General features: G+C 43.4%; 3 protein-coding genes across 4 annotated transcripts in view; 1 reads left to right on the forward strand and 2 right to left on the reverse strand.

Annotated features, from left to right (window-relative positions):
• Positions 1-27,427, reverse strand: part of LOC134671260 (large ribosomal subunit protein uL14m) — an 83,760-nt gene that overhangs the window by 38,463 nt on the left and 17,870 nt on the right. The gene's annotated exons all lie outside the window — the stretch shown is intronic.
• Positions 284-14,149, forward strand: LOC134671203 (serine/arginine repetitive matrix protein 1-like). 2 transcript variants are annotated; one of them, XM_063528995.1, is made up of 5 exons: positions 284-908; positions 1,133-3,812; positions 4,176-4,413; positions 5,148-5,244; positions 9,834-14,149. In XM_063528995.1, exons 1-5 carry the CDS (start codon positions 804-806, stop codon positions 9,867-9,869), a joined length of 3,156 nt encoding a protein of 1,051 aa, XP_063385065.1. In that variant the 5' UTR covers positions 284-803; the 3' UTR covers positions 9,870-14,149. The 2 variants fall into 2 exon arrangements, with proteins under 2 accessions (XP_063385065.1, XP_063385066.1); XM_063528996.1 differs by having other exon boundaries at positions 284-896.
• Positions 15,261-27,311, reverse strand: LOC134671242 (elongation factor 1-gamma). The gene is made up of 9 exons (XM_063529046.1): positions 27,200-27,311; positions 26,934-27,083; positions 26,775-26,841; positions 25,180-25,463; positions 24,099-24,269; positions 23,206-23,345; positions 18,385-18,554; positions 16,621-16,832; positions 15,261-15,431 (listed from the first exon to the last, which is right to left on the reverse strand). The coding sequence occupies exons 1-9, from the start codon at positions 27,209-27,211 to the stop codon at positions 15,363-15,365; spliced, it is 1,275 nt and encodes a 424-aa protein (XP_063385116.1). The 5' UTR covers positions 27,212-27,311; the 3' UTR covers positions 15,261-15,362.

A 27,427-nucleotide genomic window follows, 5' to 3' on the forward strand; every position in this document is an offset into this window, starting at 1 on the left:
TGACCTAGTGAGTGGTGACCGGTACCCCAATTTCATGTTCATTGATAACATCAGGGTTCGCGTTACCATGTCCTTCGACTCGACACGGATTCCAATATAGGTTTAGGTATGTGTAATAGTAAGCATGGGTATCGATCGGGCGTCATCGAATCAAATGCATCGCAAACTAAATAATGAACGCTCGACGCGCGGCCAGGCGACTCAACGACTAAACTAAAAATCCATATTTTAGTGGAGGGCGCTAAGTCGTGTAAGGGTGCAGCGGGCGCGGGGCGGCGCGGCGCGCGTGCGCGGGCAGCGCGCAGGCGCGCGGGCGGGGCCATCGTGACATCACGCGGCTGGCGGCGCCGCCACGAGCCCGCCACCACCAGCCCGAGCCTGCGACCACGGCGCCGCCGCCGCCTGGGGCACCCAACACCGGTAGCTGCACTCACTCGCCTTCCCGGTCACACACTTTACACACAGTGACGCGTTACACGTTTCCGTTCGACCACCGCGAAGGTACCATGTACCAGTGTTCAGATTATGTGCGTCCATTGGATTTGGTCGACAGCTTTACATAAGCGGATTTACATAAGCTTGCCGAAACGCCCGAGCTGGTATGTTAAGACGGTTGAAAACGTGTTCCAATCGGCGTCAGATTTTAGATGAGTGAGAGACAAAATCAGGAATGCAGTGTTCGGAAGTTGTTGCTCGAAACGTGAAGTGATTGTTAAGTCGCAAGTGTTCGCTGCTGTGTGCAAGTGATATTCACACACAGGGTGACAGTTAGTGTTCCCAGTGTGACGGATATGGTGTAGCGCATGGAAGGCGCGCCGGCGCCGGCGCCGGGCCCGCGCCAGTCTCGTCGCGGGCCCGCGCCATTTGCCTCCTTCGACCACGACGTCTCTGACGAGGTGAGGCAGGCAGTATGTATCTCTCTTTCTCCCTTCGCTTTGCTCTGTGACTCAATTCTCTGCATGCGGCTGCATTCGGTTGGAAAACGATCGCTCGCCTGATGCTCTCTGGGAGCGAATGTTAACCGATCCCAATGGCAGATAAATTCATCCATTTGTTCGTGTAGCTTTCCGCCTCTGTATTGTTGACCAACCATATGAAAAAATAATGATCGCTTGATCGGTTTCTTCTACAGTCGAGCCCTGAATCGAAGCAGACGTTCCAATTGCCTGAAATCGTTGAGGACACGGCCGCTTCTCCTGGCGGGACCCTGGCGCCCCCGGAGCAGCGCGCGCGTTCGCACTCGTCGCCGGCTGTAGCGGGAGCATTGGGCGCCGCGCCACGCATCGACATCTCCCGCGCCTCCAGCTCCAGCCACCACGACTCACGAGATTCGTCGCCCGAGATGGCACTGTTCGCGGGCACTGCCGAAGACGCCGATACGCGTGGTCGTCTCGATATCGGCTTTCGCGAGGACGGTGCGGCCGAACTGCGCTCGTCTACCGAGGAGCTCGCATTTTTAGAAGGCGCCCCCGGAGAACCTAACCGCACACAACAACCGCAACCGCCGCCTCTGCCGCCGCCTAACACGTCCGTGTCACGTCGCCACTCGCGTAAGGACAGCCAAGGCTCGGAGGCCGCCCTCCTCGCCGTGTCCGGCCGAACGAGCCGTCTGTCGAGCGTGGGCTCGCAGTGCTCGGCCCACTCGGCTCTTTCCGGCTTCAGCGCGTCGCGCGTGTCCCGTCTCTCTGTCGTCTCGGGCATGTCACGGTCTCCTTCGCCACACAAAATGCTCCTCGAGACGTCCTTCTGCGGGCCGAAGCCAATAGAGACCGATCCTGAAATTTGCGCCGCCGCTGTTGAAGAGCGGCTTCTGGAGTTAGTGCGTGCGACGGACCCCGCGCCTGCGCCCGCGCCCGCCAACACGCGTGACCGCCGCGAGGTGCGAACCGAGGTCACCGTCGAAAGTACAAGCACCAGGCCTGCTGCTCCGCGCGCACCCGCACCCACGCCCGTGCCCACGAAGCCTGTGGCTACAGAACCTACGGTAGTCGTTGCAATTACCCCCGCCGAAGAAAAGCGGCAAAAGGAAACCAGAAATCAAGCTCGGGCGGGGCGCTCAAAAGAGCGCTCGTCCGAACCCGAGGTGTACAAGAATAGAAATCGCTCCAAGGACATTATCAGAATAAAGCTCAAACCAGATTCTGATTATGAGGATGATGATGATGAGAGTGAGCACACGTTAGTGGCGGGCGAGGCGCGTAAACCGGCTACACTGGAGCTAGCGGCAGGGCGCGCGAGTCCCTCGCCCCAGCGGCGATCTCCCTCGCCCGCCGGCGGCCCTACGTCGCGAAAATCCTCCTTCTGCTCACTGTTCAAGTCGCGTGAGACTATCGCTTCGCCGGATTCGCCGTCGGGGCTGCGACGCAAGAAAAGCCTCACGGAAGGCCGCTCGCGCAGCAAGAGCCGAGACCGAGACCGAGATCGTTCGACAACTCCTTCCTCAGCCGGCAAGCTGCGTGGCTCTGTGCTGTCGTTGTTTAAAACACCACGCCGCAGTGGCGCGTCGCCATCGCCGGGTTCTCGCACCGGTTCGCGTTCCTCCTCACCCGGGCCTCCGTGCGTGCCACCACCTGATCGCTCGCGCCGCAGTTCCGAGAAACTAAAGTACTATGAGGATGGTGGCATTATTCACATCCCGCTGCGAACGCCGCCAGACGAACGGCCCAGCTCGAGCGCTCGCCGACCAGGCTCGGAGCCGGATGCACGCGTGGAGATTCTATCGGAGCCGGCGCGGCCCGCCTCGGCCCCACACCCGCGTGAGCGCCCCGAACCACTCCCATCCGTATCCTCCGTTCACGCGCAAAAACCTGTCCACCGCACGGTCCTGCCCGACGGCAGTATCATCATCCCGCTGCACTCCCCTACCGAACGGACGGCCCCGAGGGAGCCGGAGCCACCCGTCACCACACCCGCACCTGCACCCGCGCCGGACTCCGATACGGTAACCCCAGATTCGCGCCGCAGCGTCGCCTCCTCCGAGTCGCGGCGCAGCGTAGTAACGCCTGACTCACGAGTCGGCACCACTTCGGAGTCAAAACATGTAGACGATAGCAGAAATGGTGACATGCGGACATCAAGTTCGGACGAGGGACGAGTCGAGGTAGCCCCTGAGACGGCGCCGACGGCTGAGCGTCGTAAACAAAAGCTCGTGTTCACCACGCACGTTGGCAGCCGCGAGCAAGTATTCAGCACACAATTCAGCATCACCAAGACGCCGAGCGTCACTAGTGAGATATCCGAGTCACTACCCAGCTTTGAGCCGAACCTGCCCGAGGAGCATCCGCCGCTGATACGCGACACGCACATTACATGCGCCGAGCCGGCGCCTTGCCCCGCACCTCCAACGCCAGTCGTGAAATCCCCGCCCGGGAGTGATGCAGAGCGTGCATCGGTCGGTTCGCGGCGGTCGCTCGCTGAAACCCGCTCGCCTACGCGCGGTTCTTCCGACTCGGAGGGCAGTTCGGAAGCAACACCGGCGCGCGGCGGTAGCGACGTGGAACAGCGAGGTCTAGTGGTCCAGGAGTCTTTTGAAGACGAGTTGCCTTACGTGCCGACCACCCTGCCACTGGAGCGTTCGCTGGCGCTGCCCATGATCCCGGTCCGCGAGCGAGGCTCACGGGTGACGACGGCGGGTACGCGGCGCCCGCGCGCGCCTCCCGCGCCGCGCATGCCGGCTCCTCCTCCGCCGCCGCCGACGCCCGCAGCGCCGACGGGCGAGAAGCTACGCATCAAGCTGCCTCGCCGCCCGCGCACTGCTTCTGCAAGTGGACCGCCGCGTCCGGAACGGCCCAGAACAAGGAGCGGAGGAGACGGTAAATATTATCCCGACCCCTTTATAAACATCTCAGTTTTAGTTGTAAAATACACCAACTTTGTCTTTTTTAACCAAGATCATAATTAACTAAGTAAGGGTCGGTTGCACCAAACTGTTTTCTATCGTTAAAGAGTACGTTAAATTTTAATTGTATGGACAGTTTAATTCATAGTAAACCACCGCGGCGCGCCGGGTGACGTTAATCAGTCCGTCAAGTGGGGATGTGTCTAGACAGCTGCTTCTGGATAGGATTCAAAAAACTACATTTAGTGCCAATTGCATTGCGGATGATTTTTAGGTAGGTATACCTACATATATCCAAAAATCATCCGCCGTACTAAAAACGCAAACTGTTTGTTAGGTCCGCCAGAGTCCCGCGCGAAGCCGGAATGGATCGACTTCGAAGAAGTCCCAGAGCGGCGCAAACAGCCGAAGCGGATCCAAACACTACCAGCGGCGGCCGCGTCGGAGGCCCGTGACGTGGTGTTCAGCTACGTCGAGCCCGAGGAGTGCCGCTGCGAGTGCCATGCCAACGCGCGCCAGGATGACGAGTTGCCGTTGCTGACGGGGCCTTCTGACTCGCAGGAACTCGACCTCAGGTATACATCTTAGGTTACACATTTCTGTATCCGAGTTTCAGGTGCGCCAGAGATGATGATGAGCTGGCATTGCTGACGGGGCCCTCAAACTCGCAGGATCTTGAACTCTTTTTCAAACTTTCCTTTTTGTTACCGCCCTACAAAGTATGGGGAAATATGGGGAAATGGTAACACAATAGGAATTAAAATCTCTGGGATTTTTTTTATCCCAGTAGAAATAACACATACTTAAGTGGCAAAAAAGGTCGCAATATATAAAAATGGCAAAAAATAAAAGAAACGCTCACATACTCGTACTTATATCGCAACGTCCTAAGGTCCTAAGCGTGACTTCGCACCGCTGAAACCGAAGTTGGGGAACATCTCACCTTGTGGGCATCGAACGAAATTCATATAGGACCAATGACCATTGCCTATGGTTTAATTACTCTAAAGGGGTATCCAGACGGGACTGACAAAATCAGCCGATTTGTTCAGGAAAATAATTGGTCGATCTCATCTAGCGTCCACACGTACACAAATTAAATCACCAATTTGCATTCTACTATGAAAATTCGCATTTTTGTGTCCGCGCCTGCTGATGTGATCGGGGAATGAAATTGGTATTTGCGTCCGCACGGCCCTGTTCGATCGGAGAATTTCATCAGATTGGCGAAAAATTGTCTCTTCTGGATACAACTTAAGTCCATGAAGGCAGAGGATGGATGTAACTGATAACTTTGTGTTTATTCCAGCTCGCCAGAAGGCTGTTCAGTAGAGCTGCGGGTAGCAGCGCGGCCGTTTGTGGCAGACTTCGATCTACGCGCGCCTGACGTCGATCCACCGCCCATAGTGAGTACTTATTATTCTATCTAGATGAAACTACGACTTTGAAACCAGGCCCAGGTTCTCAAGCGCCGCATTATTCGTCCTTACTTACCCTAATAGCATTTTCTTGTAGGGATTTTGTTGGGCCTTAGTTTACGTATTAGTTGGGCAACCGTTATATTTGGCCGTACGATTTGCTGGAGGGCCCTCGACAAAGGCCCTCCCGAATATTCCCAACAGAGGGCCATTAGAGTAATTTTTTCGTTGGGCCTATTTAAATAGATTTTAGATTTAGATTTAGATTTCTTTATTTCAAGATGAAAATTACACTATAAATTTGCTACATTCGTCAAAATTATGTTTATCTTCTCATCATGATCGTCAAAAATTACATTATATATTTAAAAATAAAAAATATTAAGATTAATAAAATTATGTCTCCCAATAAGGATCGTCATGTACAAAGAAAAACATGTCAAACAATTGAATATAAGTAAACCAAGTTAACATTAAAGTCGATGTCAACATAAATAATTTGTAACTGTCATTAAAATGTCGAATTTAAACATAAAAATATCACAAAAGAACAAAATGTCATGTTTAAAATACAAATCTACAATTTAATAATAAATAAAATTACATATGTTGTTACAAATTCAATTCCATGTACTCATTTACAGAGTAGGTACAGAGGGTTATCTAACAAAAGGTTTCTCAATTTGCGCTTAAATGTTTCGTCACACGGCTCATTTCTCAGAGCGGCAGGTAGGTGCTCGTAGTAAGTAGGGCCGATTACTCGTGGGTTCTTTCTTGAAAGTGCCATGCGACGGGGAACTGTTCTCAGACGCCCTGCAGCTCGAAGCAGTTTGCCCGGAAAGTTAATGCGTGCAAATTGGGATATATTCTGTCTTACATATATCAGTACATCGAACAGGTACTGTGAGTAGTGCGTCATTATACGTTGAGAACCAAAAAGCTCTTTACAAGGGTGCCTGTCTTTCACACCGGCAAGTGTACGTATTGCGCGTTTCTGCATTATCAGAACTCTTTTGGCATCTGTTGAATTGCCCCAAAGCAGTGAGCCGTATGCCATGATAGAGTGGAAATGCGCAAAGTACACCTGCTTTAAGGCTTCAGTTGTTGTTAATCTTCTCTGTATCGTTCCAATTTTAGTATATGTACTGCCGAAGCAAGTACACTTACTATACACTCTAACTTGTATATATACTAACCGCACTTCGAAACTTCGTAAGCGAGATTTATGTTTTTTGAGATTTAAATTGAGAAAATGTTGGTAAAATACAATTTTTTAAATTTATGTATAAATTTTATAGTTATAGCTATTAGATTTATAAGTTACTTTTAAAAAATATTATGATTATATGCGGAATAATCGAGAAAATAAATCATACAATTATCCAACGGTGGTGGTTTTGGTTGGGCCGTGGTTGGGCCTATACACATTTGTTTGATGGTTGGTTAATTGTTACATTTGGCCGTACGATTTGCTGGAGGGCCCTCGACAAAGGCCCTCCCAAAGATTCCCAACAGAGGGCCATTAGAGTAATTTTTTCGTTGGGCCTATTTAAATAAATCATACAATTATTCAACGGTGGTGGTTTTGGTTGGGCCGTGGTTGAGCCTATACTCATTTGTTTCATGGTTGGTTAATTGTTACATTTGGCCGTATGGCTTGCTGTAGGGCCAACTGCAAAAAAATAAAAAAGGGCAATTTTTTCGTTGTGCTTCTGTTTGCAAATTCAACAATTACCCATCGGCAAGTCAGGTAGGTCGGTAGGTAGTCGTGCACCAGGTTGAAGGCCCAACACAGCTTGTCCCACAAAGGGCCAACATTGTAACTTTAACGTTGGGCCTTGTGTAGGATTCTTACAATACTACCGTAGGTAAATAGTTGTGTAATTTATAGTGTGCCTACAGTCTAATTATGTAATGGGCTTTTGTTTACGAATCCTACAGTTACCCTACGTTAAGTGGTTGTGTAATACGACGTTGGGCCTTTGCTGATAAATATTACAATTACACTACGGTAGGCATTGGTTGTATCCACATGAAGGCCCTAGGCAGCAGTTGTTGTTAATCTTCTCTGTATCGTTCCAATTTTAGTATATGTACTGCCGAAGCAAGTACACTTACTATACACTCTAACTTGTATATATACTAACCGCACTTCGAAACTTCGTAAGCGAGATTTATGTTTTTTGAGATTTAAATTGAGAAAATGTTGGTAAAATACAATTTTTTAAATTTATGTATAAATTTTATAGTTATAGCTATTAGATTTATAAGTTACTTTTAAAAAATATTATGATTATATGCGGAATAATCGAGAAAATAACTATAACTTCGATGTTTGGAGACAGTAACGCCATCTAGTGACGCCACAAGCAAACTCAACTGGTATTGTTGGGCATCAGTACCACAGCCAATGTTGGTAAATGCGATATTTGTGCTCACTGGGCCAACGAATGTTATCGTTGTTTAGCCACCGGTACCAAAATACACAAAGGCCCATTGTTAGGCGTCAGTGCCACAGCCAATGTTGGTAAATACGATATTTGTCATCATTGGGCCATCGGATGATATCTTTGACTAGCCAACGTTACCAAAATACACAAAGGCCCATTGTTGGGCATCCGTGCCACAGCCAATGTTGGTAAATGCGATATTTGTCATCATTGGGCCATCGGATGATATCGTTGACTAGCCAACGTTACCGAAATAAACAAAGGCCCATTGTTGGGCATCAGTGCCACAGCCAATGTTGGTAAATGCGATATTTGTCATCATTGGGCCATCGGATGATATCGTTGACTAGCCAACGTTACCAAAATACACAAAGGCCCATTGTTGGGCATCAATGCTACAGCCAATGTTGGTAAATGCAATATTTGTCGTCATTGGGCCATCGGATGATATCGTTGATTAGCCAACGTTACCAAAATAAACAAAGGCCCATTGTTGGGCATCAGTGCCACAGCCAATGTTGGTAAATGCGATATTTGTCATCATTGGGCCATCGGATGATATCGTTGACTAGCCAACGTTACCAAAATACACAAAGGCCCATTGTTGGGCATCAATGCTACAGCCAATGTTGGTAAATGCAATATTTGTCGTCATTGGGCCATCGGATGATATCGTTGATTAGCCAACGTTACCAAAATAAACAAAGGCCCATTGTTGGGCATCAGTGCCACAGCCAATGTTGGTAAATGCGATATTTGTCATCATTGGGCCATCGGATGATATCGTTGATTAGCCAACGTTACCAAAATACACAAAGGCCCATTGTTGGCCATCACTGCTACAGTCAATGTTGGTAAATGCGATATTTGTCGTCATTGGGCCATCGGATGATATCGTTGATTAGCCAACGTTACCAAAATAAACAAAGGCCCGTTGTTGGACATCAATGCCACAGCCAATGTTGGTAAATGCGATATTTGTCGTCATTGGGCCATCGGATGATATCGTTGATTAGCCAACGTTACCAAAATAAACAAAGGCCCATTGTTGGGCATCAGTGCCACAGCCAATGTTGGTAAATGCGATTTTTGTCATCATTGGGCCATCGGATGATATCGTTGACTAGCCAACGTTACCAAAATACACAAAGGCCCATTGTTGGGCATCACTGCCACTGCCAATGTTGGTAAATGCGATATATGTCATCATTGGGCCAACGAATATTATCGTTGTTTAGCCAACGTTACCAAAATACACAAAGGCCCATTGCTGGGCATCTGTGCCACAGCGAATGTTGGTAAATGCGATGGTGGGCCAATACAAAATTAATGTTGGCTACGGAACGAACCTCATCCCAACGTTTTCCCTACCGTTGGCACCGTGGGCCCCAACGAAAATGCTACTAGGGTAAGGACTACGAGTTTGCGGCGCTCGCGGTAGAGACACTGGGCCCTTGGTCAGCCGACATGCAGGCCTTTGTGAGGGCCCTGTCGGGGCGGCTGATTGACGCCACAGGGGACCCCAGAGCTGGCGCATATTTCTCGCAACGAATCGCCCTGGCGGTTCAGCGAGGAAACGCCGCCAGCGTCATGGGTACCATGCCACAGGCGGACCTACTAGAGGGGGTATTCTTTTTATAATTAGGTTTTTTTTATTTTATAGGTAAGTTTTAGTGTTAATTTTATTTTGTTTGTAGTATTAGTTTATTTTAATAAGTTATTTTAAGCACGGTATATAGGGTGTCCCGATCATGGTGTTTTAAAGCATCTTTGAAACCTATCAGCTACAAGAGCAAACTGCGGGGTATTGTCTTCCCCCATCGATGACAAAGCGCAGTCAGGTGCAGTCTTGTAGAAAGTCAGTCGGTCAGCCAAGAAAGTGGTCTACCACTTTTCGACTCTATCATTCAGATGATAGAGTCGAAAAGTGGTAGACTTTCTTGGCTGACTGTACAGTAAATTTTCAGTTTTCAATAAGGCACTTTAATAGGAGATCAAGTCTTTAAAAAATCGCGAATATATAATTATTATGCTGATGATATCTAATGTGGCAAATAAACACACATAAAATTGGTTGTTTTAAATTATTTCTTATTATCTTCGGGATTAATTTCTTATTAATTTCAGGACGCCCCAGCGCGGCCCACCTCGCGGCGCCACTGACGCGCGGCCCGCACTCGCGGCTCGATGCTCACTGCCCGCTAGGGGGCCTCCTTCTAGCCCTTAAAGAGTTTTATACTTAAAACAATAAAGCCTAGACGAACAATTAATCCAGTTTAACTTTGCCATGTGATTAAAGTCTCTGAACTCTATCAGACATCTCAAATTCAGAGACGGTTCATTCATAAAGTATCAAGACGCTTGTGCAAACACCGATGTTTACAGGTCACGAAAATCTATCAGATTAGACTGTTCAGAACTAAAAAAATCTACCAGGGTTATAAAACGCGAATAACCACTCCATTCGTTTGTTCGACTATTTGCCCCTTTATCGATCTCTCGCATATGTACTTTTGAGAAGTATTCGAAAATTGACTATTTTTGCGGATTTTCGTAGCCATCGACAAAAGTTTTGTACGGTGCTCTAAAAATCAGAGCCAATAGACAATCCGGCTCTGAATTTCATATTGTGATAGTTATTATGATTTGCCTTTGGATGGATGGTATGATGAACAGAGATGAGGGTATGTACCTACTTATGTTATGGCTTCAATTCAACAAATCGGTTCCATGGAATCAAACTTCTAGTCTTTATTGTTGTAAGGTTTTATAAATCATATTCACTATTGACTCGAAGCGAGTTGTTATCATTTTTGAGATGTAAATTTACCCCGTTCTATATATATTTATAGCGTCGTTTATATCTCTCCTATTAGCCACCGTTGACCTTGCATTTTTTGATGTTTATTGACTTGTTCGGATGTATATTGCGGTTGTTATAGTACGTGTATAGTGACGTGGCTCGGCGCGTGAATGTTTGTTTGCACGTCACCTATGTACCTGCCGCTAAGGTGCGTATAGTTTCAAATGGTTTCCTTGGCCGAATCTCATCTTAAATCTTGAGTGAAGATTCGACTACTATACAAAAAACGCCACTGACGCCACCAACTGCATGGTATTGGCAGCTATGGCTAAGGCCGAAGTGCTTCGACATATTTAATTGATATCAGCGCTATATGCGACATAGGTAAATGTATCTAGGTAAGTATGTAACCTTTAATTGTTAAAACTTAAACTTTTATAACAATTATATTATCAACTGTCTAATAATTTCTCTGGTGGTCTATGTGAAATAAGCCGCTAACATAATAGTTAAAATATCAAAGTTTAGAGCTAGATAGGAGTAAATATTTCACAGATCTAATAATATTTAATTAGCTCAATAATTTAGACGGCGCGATTCCCGTCATAGTGATTTGACGTCTTTGGCGCTCAACAAAAATGCTCATGTATTTGCACAACTACGCTGCTTATATTTTTGCAGCTTCCCACACCATTTATTGAAATATATGAAATATATTTTTGATCAGATTTGGTCAAGGAAACCATTTGAACTACAGCGGCGAGGACGCCGGCGCGTGAATTGTATTTTCTCTTTATGTATAGTGTATAAACATTGCATGAGTACAAAGACATTTCATTAAAGACCTTATCTCGTTGGATTAAGGTTCTTATATCCATAAGTGTCTTCGGAGGTGCGAACGTAGCGCCGCCGGCGCTCCTGCGTCGTTTTTGGGTGTCATCACGGATATAACAACAAAAGCTAAGGCCTTCGGCACACGAGGCGTAGGCGTGAGTGGCGCGTGTTACGAGGCGTAGAATTCTGGGTACCAGGCGTCGCGTAAGCGTGATCGTTGGTTGTATGTATACAAGTTCTTCACGCTTACTGAGATAAAAGTATAACAAAAACACACTTAGAATCACAAAAATAAACTTAATCCGGGGACAAGGAGAGTCAACTAATAGGAACAAATTGACTTTTGCAATTTCTATTAGTTCTTGCAATTTCTATTATCTGTTTGTTGAAATTATATTTGGGATTAGCTGTTTGTAGAAATAAATAAACTTTACAGAAATAGTGAAACGTCCATAATTATTACTAAAACTTCATTTTTTCCCCCCTACAGAACTGTTTTTTAATTCCAGGTGATGATTTTTTTCTCAGTGTCTCGTAATGACGACTGAGATTTCATACGCTAGGTACGCTACGCCTACGCTTCGTGTGCGGACTTGTGTGAGATTGTACGTGCTCTTAGCGCTCTCGTTCTACCAGCGTATTACACCACACTTACGCCTACTACGCCTTGTGTGCTAAGGGCCTAAGTATAAGAACATAGACAAAAAAGCAGTAGTTTGGTCACTGTAAGGTCTTTTATTATCTACATTTTCGTCGAACACTGTCACACTGCTGGGAGGGACAAAGAAATAGCATAAACCTAGGTCTGTCCCTCTGAGCAGAGAATGGCCGGTTACAGACTAGCGTTTTATACGAGCGTACGCGTACGCGCGTGTAATCTCGTATAGAATAAATGTAAGAAAGTGTAACGCGCGTGTAAGCTCGTAATGCCGAAACGACCGTATACGCGCAGAAAAATACGGTATTCTACAACCGGGGCTGTTTTGTAATCAAGAACTAACATTTAACGAATGTACAGGGCCACAAAGCGCCATCTACTTTAGGTGTCAGCGGTAATATTTTTACCTTCACCAGATATACTAAATAAGCATTATTAAGAGCTCGATCGATTCATTAATAGGCCTTGATAAATACAATACAATGTAATGACAATATCCAATGTGTTCGCGAAAATCACAAACTATTCTATCTATTTAATACCTGAAATGTTTACAAGTTAATTTTTTTCGTATTCAATCTTTATAATATACCTACTTCTAAATGAGCATAAAGGTGATGAAAGTCACAATATTCTACATCAGCCGTTCTCAAACTTTTTTGGTGACGGAACCCTTTTGGAAAGCGCAATATTTGACGGTCCCCAAATTAAAAATTTTCGTTCGTCACTGTGGACCAGATATACCTATAGAAGTGCTGGTTCTTTTCTTATTATTTAGTAATAATATAGTATTTTCGCGGAACCCCAACAGAGGCTTTGCGGAACCCTAGGGTTCCGCGGAACACACTTTGAGGATAGCTGTTCTACATCTTAGGGCAGACGTTCAGCAGGCGTATTATGGATGGCTTTCTCCACGTGATAAAATGACCGTCATTTTTTAACACCGCGGGATTGAAGTGACGAATACAGTTTTATCACGCTATCACGTAGACATAGCGATCATCTCCGTGCAGAACTTTTATTGCTGACTTCGTGACAAAAAAATCTTCGTGCCTCCCTTTAATGGTGTGGTACAAAAAAATCGTCAGGAAGGGCCCTAGCCCTAGAGTACAGTTAGTTGATTTAAATTTGTTGTTATATCATGTGAAACACCCTTTAGCTCATAGCTTCTTCGTTGTAAAGATATCACGTCTGATCTTGTACTGTCTGTTCCCTGTAAGAGTATTTTTTAAACCTAGAAATCATCATGGCAAAAATGAGTGCTCGGCAAAATTCGACCAATGTGATACGTCAACATTTCTCATATCATAAAATAGCAATATAGTAGGTGCGTCACAAACGTTATTTTAACGAGTCGAATAGGCTCCTGGGCGACGTAACTTTTGACATAATAATTGTTACATTATTATGTCAGTATGAACAAAAAAATGTTAGGTCTCTTCAAATTTTGAAAACCATTTTTCGTCCACTTGTAGGTTTCCAATAAGTGAGACGAAATGGCATATTAGTGACAATGAAATATTATCAATATTATGACTTCGAGCTGGCCGCCTAGCCAAGGTGACTATCGCTATCGCTTCGACAACGAAAAGCATTATGTATTTCTATCACTCTTCCACATGAGTGTGACAGTGACAGTTGCGTTTCGATCGCTACGGAGCGTTAGCTATTGGCATCTTGGCTACGCGGCCTGATCTGATGATGGGGACAATTCGCCATTGAAACTGTGATAATACAACGCACCTTCGTTGAGTTTGGACTCTTAAAATTGCCTCGAAAAAAAAGTAGTGCTATAAAATCTTGTACCTAAAAGTTGTAAAGCATTAAATTTTAGACCGAAAAAACTTAATTTATAAACAAAATAACCAAAAACAAAGATTATTTTATTTATCACCATTTTTGCCATCAAAATTTCTAGGTATAATTTTTGTCTAATTTACGAAACGTCGCACACCAACGATGCTCACGAACGAAGGAGACGGGTGCATGTGTTCTCGCTCGCACGGCGAGCTTTACTTAGCGACTCGCAGTTAGTTGGTTTTATTCATGCAATAATATGTAATAATGTACCTATGTACTAATGTTAAAGAGATTCTATCAGTTAGGCAAAAGTCTGAAATGTAAAATATATAAATTTTTGCTTTCCAATGTTTGTTTTAGTTCAAATCCATATTTCCCTTACGTGTCGTGCTCACAGCGCCAAGAACGCCAATAACAGCCATGACATACTAAACGAACTTTCGTTGTGGTTATATTCTGTTTCATACTATTATATCATCAGCATATCAGCCAGAGGACGTCCACTGCTGGACATAGGCCTCCTCCACAGTGCCACAATGACCGCTTGCGTCACCCGCATCCAGCGGACTCCCGCGACCTTTACCAGGTCGTCAGTCCACGCTCCGTAATAGCATTAGAATACTATCGTATCGTGGGAAACCGCGTATCCGACTGTGCCAGACAGTCTGCCAACAGGGAGAGATGGCGGGAGATCGTGCGAAGAGCTGTATCCGCCTCTACTACCGATGCGGACGCCTCAACGTGACCACGACCGCTCTGTCAAGAGCGATACGACAGAGAAGAAGATGTAAAAGTTTTTACTATGAGAGTTGAACCAGATAAAGCCTATAGTTCGTTTTTTTAGCATTAGAAAGAACTTAAAGAAGGTAAACGATCTTGACATTTCTTTTAATTGAAAAACGCTTTTTAAAAACCGGGCAAGTGCGAGTCGGACTCGCGCACGAAGGGTTCCGTACCATAAAGCAAAAAAAAAACGGAAAAAATGCTAAAAGAAAACGGTCACCCATCCAAGTACTGACCACGCCCGTCGTTGCTTAACTTTGGTCAAAAATCACGTTTGCTGTATGGGAGCCCCACTTAAATCTTTATTTTATTGTTTTTAGTATTTGTTGTTATAGCGGCAACAGAAATACATCATCTGTGAAAATTTCAACTGTCTAGCTATCACGGTTCGTGAGATACAGCCTGGTGACAGACAGACGGACGGACGGACAGCGAAGTCTTAGTAATAGGGTCCCGTTTTACCCTTTGGGTACGGAACCCTAAAAAGCAGTAACAAATACTTATGAAAGCAGAATATAAATTATCGTATTAGATTCGTAATTGTTACATATTTGCCGTAACTCATTTTTTAAATGTGTTTTTCAATTAAAAGACACATCAAGATTGTTTACCCTATTTCTAATGCTAAAAAAACGAACTATAAGGTATAAGCGGAAATCGTACAAAAACTCCAAAATAGTAAATAAACGATTCTTTAATTACAGACTCCTTATCATGAGATGAGCTTCCGCACCGCTTAAATAAATGCAAGTTTTTACAATAACGTACAAAAGGCAGTTTACTTGAAGATCTTGCCCTGGTTGAACTTGCGGCCTTGCTTGTCGGTGCCGCTCCATGAGAAGTAATCCTGAAACAAACAAAATGAAATAAGGAATTTGGTTCCGTATGTCCCCAAGATTTGTATTGGTACCCAAGAGGCTGTACACGGAGCCAGAGGAGGCCTCGAACAAGATGGGAGGATGAACTCAAAACTCGCAGCGGGCCCGAACTGGAGAAGAGAAGCCCACGACAGACCTCAATGGAAAGAGCTAGAGGAGGCCTTTGCCAAGCGGCACACTGAGATTAGAGATATACTCAACTCAGAACAAAGGGGCTAGATAGATAGATGTCCCCAAGGGGTTGAGATTTGATAGCCTGCACGGATATGATGGTCGGTATTGTCTACGTGAAAGCGTGCAAAACGGGATACCGTCACTCTATCCCACGGTGTTAAAAAGTGACAGTTATTTTATCACGTGGATAAAGCCATCCATAATACACCTGCTGGCATAGTACCTACCATCTTACCATCTTCCTCTTTTACCCCAATTAAGACTTAATTAGAGTGACAGAGGAAGATGCCCGCAATTTGCGAACTTCGGTTTGCGAACTTCGGTAGGGTTGCTAGATGGTCGGGATTTGGCGGGTTTCTCCTGATTTTTAGCACGTGTTCCCGATTCCCGACAAAGTGAAAATTGTCCCGAAAAACAGCTTCACGTTATAAAACAATAATTTCAAGTTCCGAACTGTCATCGAGCGAGCGAGCGACCCGCGTTGATAATATAGGTAGATATGAGAAGATTTTTTTTTGTTTGTTCAAGATCTCAAAGAATTTATACTATTTTTATATAAAAACGTCTTTGGGCAGAGCAGCTGACGTAGTGCCAATAATGTAAAATATCGTTGATTTAATACAACTAGTTTAATTTGAAATTTTTTTTTTCCGACTTAAGTCCCAAAATCTCGAAAAATTGATATTTTTTCCCGATAATAGCCTTTCGATCTGGCAACCCTAGCGGTAGGCCCCCTGGCGCTAATGTGTGCGACTTTCAAAGTTTGCAAGGATGTTTTTTGCATTTTGATACAGGAATGAGTAAGTTTTCATTACCTGGACAGCTTTCTTGGTGGCGGGGTCAGCGGGGTCCAATTTCTTCCAGTCATATGACTCGTAGTCGATCTGCCAGTCCGGAGACAGGGGGAAGGCGAGCTCCTGTCCGTGCCACACCCACACACCGGAGATGCTGGAGTAGTACTCACTAGACAGGGGGACGGCTTACCTGGACAAGTTTCTTGGTGGCGGGGTCAGCGGGGTCCAGTTTCTTCCAGTCATATGACTCGTAGTCGATCTGCCAGTCCGGAGACAGGGGGAAGGCGAGCTCCTGTCCACGCCACACCCACACACCGGAGATGCTGGAGTTGTTGTCCTCACCGAACAGACAGACAGACGCGAAGGCCTGCTTGCGCATCTTGTCCAGTCGCTGGAACATACCTGAAATGTATAAAAACAAATAATTTATGGATAGGTTTTTTTGGCAACTGGAAACATTCCAAAAGGAATCATCCATTAATTACGTCACACGAATTTCTAGGTTTTTTGACCCCCCCCTCCTTGTCACACTTGGTCACATTTTGCAAATCCCGCCCCACCTGGTGTGACGTCACATTTTAGGCAATTTTGTTTTCAACGAAATCGGCAGTACTAACTCGGCATTATTTTTTTTAATAAAGAATATTTTTGGTAAAAGAATTAGTAATTTTATAACACAAAACCAATTAGGAACGAAAATTACCTACATCCAAAACCTCATTATTTAAATGTACAGCGAATAAAAAAATATAAATTAATTTTCGGTTACTGATGAATAGTGATGAAGTTAAAATGACGTCACAATGTTTGTGACTCCCCCCTCCCCCATGTCACATTTTCTTGACCCCCTCCCACCCCTAAACGTGTGACGTAATTAATGGATGACCCCAAACTGGAATAACTGATGTAGTTGAAACTGCCGCCAAGCTCAAATAGGATTGGGCAAGACACGTCAGCCGTATGCCGGATGACCTGTGGGACAAAACAGCCGCCCGTTGGGTCCCACAAATTATATTATAAGGCGTCATGGTAGACCTCGTCGGAGATGGCGGGACGAGCTTGACGCTTTTGACAGAGACTGGTGGGAAACTTCTGAGGATAGGGATACGTGGAAGAGGGAGCTCTTTGCCCAACAGTGGGACAATATGGGCTAATAATACTAAATAGGTTTTTTTGCAGGTCAACAAGCAGATGAATCTCTTGGCGGGCAAAACGAGTATAAAAGCAGTTTGGTCTCTGCAGCGTCCGAAGTATTGTGTCCGCTCGTGCCTGGCTTGGACGTGACGTCTTCACAGAAACAGCTGCTTCCCGGGATATTTTTTTACGATCTAAACTATCACTTTTTATGGTTCCGTACGCAAAGGGTAAAAACGGGACCCTATGAATAAGACTTCACTGTCCGTCTGTCTGGCACCAATTGTGCAAAAGTCTGTGACAACCCTACTGTCTTCTTGTACGGCATTTACGCAAACATCAAAGGCGTAGGTCCACTGTGACAGTACTGACCAGTGATAAGGTTGCAGCGTGTTACAGATAGCCCCCTCTGCAGAGCATGCATGGAGGCAGAGGAGACAGCCGCCACGTCATTCTCGAATGCCCAGGGGTGGCAAAATACCGGGCACAACACCTCGGCTCACCAGGGTCTCTCCCAGAAGTCGTCGGCAACGTCAAGGGTCTGCTAGGCTTCTTGGTAGAGTTGGGTTGGCAAGAATAGTGCCGCCAACCCATCACGCAAAATAGGCGCAATAATATGACGTCGAGTTGCGGAAACCAAGCCCGCGAAAACCTATAACCTATAAGATTGCAGCTCATGAACATCTTGGCCAGCTCCTCGGGGTACTCGTACTCCGCGTACCAGATGGAGGAGTGCTCGGGGTCGAACATCTGCCAGAAGTAGGGGACGGACACCACCTCGTCCTCGTTGGAGTAGCAGCGCTTTTGTGACAGTACTGACCAGTGATAAGGTTGCAGCTCATGAACACCTTGGCGAGCTCCTCGGGGTACTTGTACTCCGCGTACCAGATGGAGTAGTGCTCGGGGTCGAACTTCTGCCAGAAGTAGGGGATGGACACTGCTTCGTCCTCATTGGAGTAGCAGCGCTTGAAATCGTCCATGTTGAATGTGCTGGAACAATATATTATACTTATTATAAACAACCATCACATAATAAAATAGACAACGAATCAGTCAACTTTAAACCTAATGAACTGAAAATCTGTACTTATAATGTAAGATCATTATCTTCGCCAGAACGGCTACTACAATTAACCTATGCCCTTAACAAAATTAAATTTGATATATTGGGTCTCAGTGAAGTACGGAAACTAGGTTGCCAAATCGAAGAACACCAAGAATACATACTTTGCTACAAAGGAGAAACGAAAGGGCTCCATGGAGTGGGTTTCCTTATCAAAAAGACCTTCTTAGAAAATATTGTTAGTTATAGTGGAATATCAGAACGAGTTGCGGTTCTAAAACTCAAATTTGGAGAAGTCCCTATAACAATAATACAGACCTATGCACCCACTGAATCAGCAAACGAAGATGAGGTTAATAAATTCTATAGTGACCTAAGAAAAGCTCATGAAAATCAAGACAAAATAGTAATAGTCATGGGAGACTTCAATGCGAAGATAGGCCAGCCCAAAAAACATGAAAACCTAGTAATGGGTAGATATGGATACGGAACAAGAAATAAAAGAGGTGAAAGACTCGTCCAATATGCTTGTGAACAAAAACTGTCCCTAATGAACACTTACTTCAAAAAGAAACCTAACTGCAAGTGGACGTGGATATCTCCTAATCAAAAAATTAAAAACGAAATAGATTTTATAATGTGCAACAAACCCAAAAATATAAAAAATGTAGAAGTACTAAACAAGTTCGCATTTCCATCCGACCACAGATTAGTGAGATGTACCTTCACAATGAATTGTCCTAAATTAAATAGAAAAAGCTTTTCTTCTGTACCCAAAGCACCTGAAACAGACAAACAAAAATCTACATACATAGAAAAATTAAGAGAAATTTTAACTAAAGATTTAGACCTTACAAAATGTGACAATAACAGCCAAACTTTCTATAATAAATTGGAATATGCTATGGTAAGCAGTCTTAAGATTGCAAAATCAACTCCGGAAAGCAAAAAGACAAGAGAAATTTTACAGGAATCAACTATAGACTTAATAGACAGAAGAAATGAACTAATAGCAACCAAAACCAAAACAAGAGAAACAAAACAGGAACTAAAACACCTATTCAAAATAACTAACAAGGCAATTAAACAGGACTATAACAATCATAGAAAAATTGTCATAGAGAAAAACTTAAATAAATTCAGAAGCTGTAAAAGAGCGTATAAAGAATTAAGTACACACAAAAACTGGATTGATAAACTAAAAAATGGCCAAAATGAAACCAAGACGAGAAAAGAGATCATAGATCATGCCACATCCTTTTACGAAGAGCTTTACAAAAAACCAGATAATAATGACGAGAATGAATTCACAGAAGACCTCAACCTGGATCCAATTGAGTCAATTACGGAGAAGGAAATCCTCAGACATATAAAGAACTTAAAACCTGAGAAATGTCCGGGTCCGGACAACATAAGTAATGAAGCCATCAAAATTGGAGCCCCTACTCTCATTCCTTACCTAACAAAACTGTTTAACATGGTCCTTGAAACTGGAATAGCCCCTAAACAGTGGTGCTCCTCGGAAATCATACTTCTTTACAAAAAAGGCGACCCGGCAGACATCGGGAACTACAGGCCAATAAGCTTACTGTCCAGCGTCTACAAACTGTTTACTTCTGTAATACTAAGCCGATTAACACCAACTATCGACAACAACCAACCAATCGAACAAGCAGGTTTCCGCTCCGGTTTTTCCACTATAGACCACATCCACTCACTAGAACAGATACTTGAAAAATGTAAAGAGTTCAACCACCCGCTATATATTGGTTTTGTGGACTACACAAAGGCATTTGATAGTATAACTCACAACTCAATTTGGAAAGCACTTCTATCAAACAAAATACACAAGATCTATATAAACATTATCAAGAACATCTACTCACAAAGTACAAGCAGAGTAAAACTAGAAAGCAAAGGGAATGAGATAATCATTGGACGGGGCGTCAGACAAGGCGATCCTCTGTCACCAAAACTATTTATAGCTGTACTGCAAGGAGTATTTGAGAAAATCAACTGGACTAACAAGGGAATCAAAATTCAAGACTGTCACCTTAGTCACCTCAGATTTGCGGATGACATTGTTATCTTCGCCGAATCAGCTACTGAGCTAGAACAAATGCTACAGACCTTGGATACTCAAAGCAGATTAGTAGGACTACAAATGAACGCCAAAAAAAACCAAAGTAATGACAAATTATAGTGAAAGAAAGCAGATACACGTATCAGGAAATCTCATAGAATATGTCAAGGAATATATATATCTAGGAAAACGAGTATCCTTTAACGCAGACAGTAACGAGGAGGAAATAGACAGAAGGGTCAACTGCAGTTGGAAAAAATTCTGGGCACAAAAAGAAATATTGAAAGGGGATTACCACCTAAAACTAAAGAAAACTGTAATGGATACATGCATTTTGCCCAGCCTAACATATGGAAGCCAAACATGGACTTTCACCAACAAAATAAAACATAAAATTGCAGTTTGTCAGCGCTCGATGGAAAGAAGTCTATTACATTTAAGGAAAATTCACAAAGTAAGAAACGAAGATATAAGAAAGAGAACCAAACTCACAGATTCCCTTCAGCATGCATTGAGACTCAAATGGAAATGGGCAGGCCACATTGCTCGATTTAATGACAAAAGATGGACACTTAAAACAACAACATGGTCAGGGCCTATAGCACAAGGAAAAAGGAAACCAGGCAAGCCACGAAGGCGTTGGGCAGAAGATATTCATAAGGTCGCAGGTGCAAGCTGGATGGAGTCAGCCAAAGACCGTGAAAAATGGCATGGGTTGGAGGAGGCTTTTACCCAAACGGGGTCCATATAAAACTATCATTATCATCAAATAATATATTTATAAAACTGTTAAAACTATGGAAGAAATAAAGCTTTAATAATAATAAAAATAATAATACGCCATTCCTTTTAGCTTTTATTTTTTTTTCAATCCAATTACAAAAATCAAAAGTGTTTTTTTTGTATCAAGAGTGAATTTTAACAAAGCACGTAATCTTAGAATTACTTTGAAAGTTCTTCAATATTGTGTTATTTTTATTTGTGACGTTTTCAATCAAAAGGTACCACTTTGCCGCTTACCCGCTTATTTATACGAATAACCTTATGGAAAGCGATAACGTGGTACTTTTTGCTTGAAAACTACACGTTTACAGATGATTTAGGGCCCCTTGCACCATCCCACTACATCGGAGTTAAGCGGTTAAAGCGTTAACCAAGGCGCCAAGTTATCGTAATTATATTTAGGTTAATCTTACGCAATTATGAATGGGAGAACGTTAATATGGTTTATGGCGTAAAATGTCCAACTCATATAACGCTGTAACGATGTGAAAAACGAATGGTCGACGAATATAGAAATTATCTAAATATTGACATTTAGTCCAATATTTTATAAATAAAATTCCGGTAATGTTACGTGGACTAAAGATAATGCATCAATATTCCAACTGGCAAACAACAGTGTTCTAAATGAGGAGTATTTTCTGATCAAAATACTTTCTCGAGTCTCTAATTTTTAAAGAAATCTTTATGCCAAATCATTGCAGTAAGATATGACACATTCAAATAATTTTCACAACTCAGTATGATCTTCCGTGTCTGCTTATGCTTATTGCATTGCATATGTATTGTTTTATTTTCTTCTAATTTTGATTGACTAAAGGGGATTCGAAATGATAACCATGCAGTAGATAAAAACGGAACCATTCACCATATTTATTTAGCAACATAATATACATAAACATAATACATATGATGGCAACATAAAATAATGAGTGAAAATAGTACAAAAAACAAATGATCCCATAACCAAAATGAGAATATACTGAAACACACTCAACTTGTCAGTAGAAAAAGGCGCGAAATTTACATTTTCTATGGGAAGTCCCACCTTGGCGCATATTTTCTAAATTTGCATATTCGTCTTTTTCTACTGACAAAGTTACTGTGCCAATGTGTAAAATAAATATGAAAAATTCCACAAGCATGAGAGATCAATAACAGTGACAAGTGAGTGAGAGATACCCTAAATAATATATCCATTTTCTAATCTAAACTACTTGATGATAAAAAAAGTATAAAAAACTAGCTACCTTTTCCCTGGTGATACCAATTAAATGGCACATGCACTTATAGACTGGCATTCAAACTTCCTGTTTGATAACATTTTTACATCAATTAGAGTCTATCTAGCCATCTTGAAAAATCAGCTGTTTCATAGAATCTTACATTTGTTTCACGTAACAGTAAATTTTATTTCGCGTTATAAAAGTTGTTCAGCATTAACTATAATCTGTATCACTCTTCAGGTATTGCCAAACATAACAAACTCAGTTTGTAAATGGGTGCGAGCGAGATGCGTTGCGATTGATATCAAATAGTAAGTTTGAATGCCACTCCTGTAGGCCTAGCACAGAAGTGGCGCGAGAGAGCCCGTCCCTCTTTTTTATATAATTGAAAATAAGATGGATAGTCTATGTCGCGGGCGAGATACTGTCGCGCCTACTGTGCTAGGCCTACTAGTCTTCTAAGCTTCCCCCGTGTTGGGTGCCTACCCTTTGGGCATGGAGTCGAAGGGGTCCTTGGACTCCTTGGGTTTCTCCTCCAAGTCCCCATCGTCAGCCGGCTCGGATACCTTCTTTTCCTTCTTGGGCTGTTCTTTCTTTTCTGCCTTCTTGTCCTTCTTGCCGGAGTCCTGGAAAATCAGGGTTTAAATGAGTTTACTGGATGAAAATATTTTACTTCAGTACAACTTTAGTACAGAAAGTTCTGCACAAATGCGTGGTACGTAGATGTAGCCTGTGACAAATCTACTATTGATTTTGATTGTATTTCTGATGGTCAGTAAGACGTGTGTTAAAAGCGGCATATTAGCCAAGTCGGTAGTGACCCAGACGGAAAAATGGAGGTCCTGGGTTGAAACTTGGTAAATTATCTAGTATAAAATTTTGTCCACAAGTGTTTCCTCATAAATTCCCCAGTAATGACCCCATTGCCTGTGCCTGTCTAAGCGTGATTTCTTGTTTTGTTGGGCCAGCTCTTGGTACTCAAAGTGTAAACAAAAGTCACTAGTAAATTCATCATTCAGAGAATTTCAATATGGCGGTTTGTTTACATAGTTAGCAAGTTCCATAGAATGACACTTTAGCGTCGTACACGTAAGGCGTGGCGTATATTGCGATGGTTCCCACTACGGCAGAGATCTACGACTGGTATGACAGGGGCTGGAACCGGCACTATATTTACGAAGCAACTATTAGAATGTATAACACTTTAAACTCTCGCATTTTGTACACATATTTAATTACACAAACGGGTCTATCGCGATATAATTTGCGTGAACACAGCTGGTGCAACTCAGCTGAAACGTCGGAATTTAAGGTAAAAAAAAAAATATATATCGCGGTAGACCCGTTTGTGTACATTAGAGTGTATAATCGGACTTTACCTTCTTGCTCTGCTGGGACAGCTCCTGGTACTTCTTGGCGTCGTACACGGGTGGGGCGGTGCACAGCGCGATGGCTCCCACCACGGCGGAGACCTGGGGCTGGTGGGCGAGGGTCTGGAACCAGCGCTGCACGTTCACGAAGGGCGCGCGCGTGGCCGGGTCCAGGACGTGCTGGAATATGAATAATGGAGCTGATTATATACAAAGGAATAGTGGTATCAAAAGAAATTAATATACCTTTACCTTTGACAAGCTACAGTCTGAATTTGATTTGATATTTTTGGAACAACTCCATTAAGCTGATCTATTAAAAACAAAATGTAATTCCAGGAACAGATCTCCAAGCTATGTAAGTGTGTGAAACTTAAGTGGCACAAAATGTGTTAAAACCTGACGCTCAAGTTATATTGATTGTCAGTTTTAAGATGAACATTAAAATACCAAGTTAGACAGAAAATAAGCAAATAAAAGTACCTATGTGTCATAGATAGATAAGTAAAAGAATTTAATTTCACACAGCCTGCAAAGCTTCCAGTTTGGGATAGAGAATATAATTTCTGATAAGATAATGATAACACTTGACATTGATACTTAAATAGATAAGAAATCAGTAAATAAAGTGATATGGTTATCATATTATGCATCAAACATTTTATGCAAACTATGACTGATAAAATAAATATTTATGTACTTGCCATAATGTAATAACATTACAGTATTTAAATATTGACTATTAACTGCCTCTTTTGCAGCAAAACCAGGGCCTGTAAATTGGTGCCAAGTTCAATCTGGGAACTTTTGGCTTGTGGAAAGGAAGCCGAGATAAGAGCTGGACTGGCCCCATACAGGGCAAAACATCTCGGATCCCTCGGATCCTCGAGGTCCTACTCCTCGCCAATCCAGCTCCTCGCGGAATCCTATCAAAGGTTTGTTAGGATTCCTCGAGGAGCTGGGCTGGCAGGACTAGCCCACCCGTTATCACGCAAAATAGGCGCAGGACGTCGAGTTGCGGAAAATCGCCCATACTACAATACAATACAAGAGCTGGACTGGGACTTCAAGGGGAGGAATATATATTTACCTGGAAAGCGTGGATGAGTGTGGTGAACACAACAATGTCGGCCAGCGACACGCGCTCGCCCACCAGGAACGTGCGCGTCAGCAGGTGCTTGTCCAGCACAGCCAGGGCACCGAGCAGGTCCGTCTTCGCGCGCTCCACGTTCACTTTGTTGAACTGCATGATGCCGAGGTAGGGGAACACCCAGGCGGCCGCGGCGGGGAGGAGCTCGGAGTCGGCCCAGCACGCCCACTGCAGCACGCGCGCTTGGGTCGCGGCGTCGCCACCGCGGAGTGCCGCATTCGACACTGCGAATTTATAATAATCAATTCTCTCTCATCTTAGAGCCATCCCACACTAGCATCTTTGAGCGTCGGTGTCTAGTCAGCATTATGGAAAGTGGCGTCGCTGTGCAGTTGCGACAATGTTGCATCGAGCTGCTGCCGCCATAGAGTTGACTAGACCCCGATGCTCAGGAGATACTAGTGTAGGGAGGCAGTTAGTGTTTAACCCAGTTGCGTCATCATAAACTACCCGCAACCCAGCCCAGTGGAGTATGAAGCCCATTCTAAACTTTCATCTCTTTACATCATCATCATTTACAATAGTTATGTAATTAACAAGGCACTGCATGATTCATCCAGGGTGAATGCATCAAAATATAATGTAAAGATAAATGTATAGTCAGCCAAGAAAGTGGGTCTACCACTTTCTTAGCTAGTAAAACGAATTGTAGATTCTTTGATAGTTGAATGAAGAGTTAAAAATATCGAAAATCATTTTTATACACAAACAAGATGAAAAAGGATGCTTATTAATGCAATTTTTTGAGATATTTAATTATTAGCTTAATCAAAAAAGTTAAATATAACTCATGTACAGCCCTTCCTTTTTTTAAACTTTCTGTTCCCATTAGCTGTAAGTATGCAGTCTAGGGGCCAGTACAGATGGACTGCAATGTGTATTAGAACTGATATTGCAGTGTGTGTGTGTGTGTAAAGTAAATACACTTTATTGCACCATAAAAGAAAAATTCAATAACATATTTACAATGTAAATAAAGGTAGCATCAGGCGGTTGTGTGTGTGTGTATTGGCTGTTAGCTTTTATAATCAAGGTACCCATATGTTTAAATAGAAACTCAAGTTTCAGTAACATTTTACTATCTAGTTTTTCCTTCAAATTTAATTAGAAAGTCATAATCATTATTTATTAATAATACACACAATTGGTTTAGAAAAAAATTAAGTCAAGATTCAGTAGGTAAACAATAGCTGCCATATGTTGTATACAAAAGGAGTAAACACAATTGTTTTATTTATTAGGTACTCAGCAAAATTATGGTTTAGACTACAAGATTAATATATAAATAAATAAAAATAAAATTAGACGTTACAACAAAAAATTATCAGTGTTAAGCAGTTGTGGATAAAGGTTACATTTTATAAAAGAACAAATTTGACAATTATTTTAGTAGTGAACAATGCAGGGTTCATTCTGCCCTTTGCAAAAAAACGGTTAGGTCATTCAACTGTTACCAAACTTGACCGACAACTTTCATCACTTCGTTTAGAGGTTATCGGCGAACGAAGTCGTGAATATAAGAATGTTGGACTCACCATAATATGCGATGGCGTTGCTCTCGGTCAGCAGCACCTTGCCGTCGGCGCTTTCGAAGGCAGGCACCTAAAATAAACCACAAACGTACACGTCATCGCACCAGCCGTTCACGCGAAGGCATAACCAAACAACAAAATACAACTTAGCACTGCACTCACTTTGCCCGCCGGGAACTTCTTGAGGAACTCATCTGACTTGTTGGTCTCACCGAACACGAAGTTCGGGGCCACTTTCACATCGGCCCCAGAGTACTGTGCGGCGATCAATGCCTTGTAAGCACGGAAGTTTTCCGGATAAGTATAGAGTACCTACGGAAATAAGCACACACATAGTCAGCGGATATTTCAATGGCACTCATTTTATTCATTACGAGCAGGAATTTAATCTGATTCACATGATAATTCACAGTAAAACTTAAACCTACCCCGGCCGCCATGGTGGATTTTTTCGAAGAGACTTTTGACAGCACTGATCAGCTGTCAACGTCAAATTCTGAAGCGTTTTTTCATTTACGCAAACTGGTTCGAGTTTCAGAACCGCGAAAATCGAAGTTCGTAAATTGCGTGTATCGTTCTCCATCACTCTAATTAAGTCTTCTTTGGAGTAAAAGAAAAAGATCCCCGTAATTTGCGAATTCCGGTTTTCGTGGTAG

The sequence above is a fragment of the Cydia fagiglandana genome, chromosome 15 (genome assembly GCF_963556715.1).
Source record: "Cydia fagiglandana chromosome 15, ilCydFagi1.1, whole genome shotgun sequence".
Lineage (NCBI taxonomy): Eukaryota > Metazoa > Arthropoda > Insecta > Lepidoptera > Tortricidae > Cydia > Cydia fagiglandana.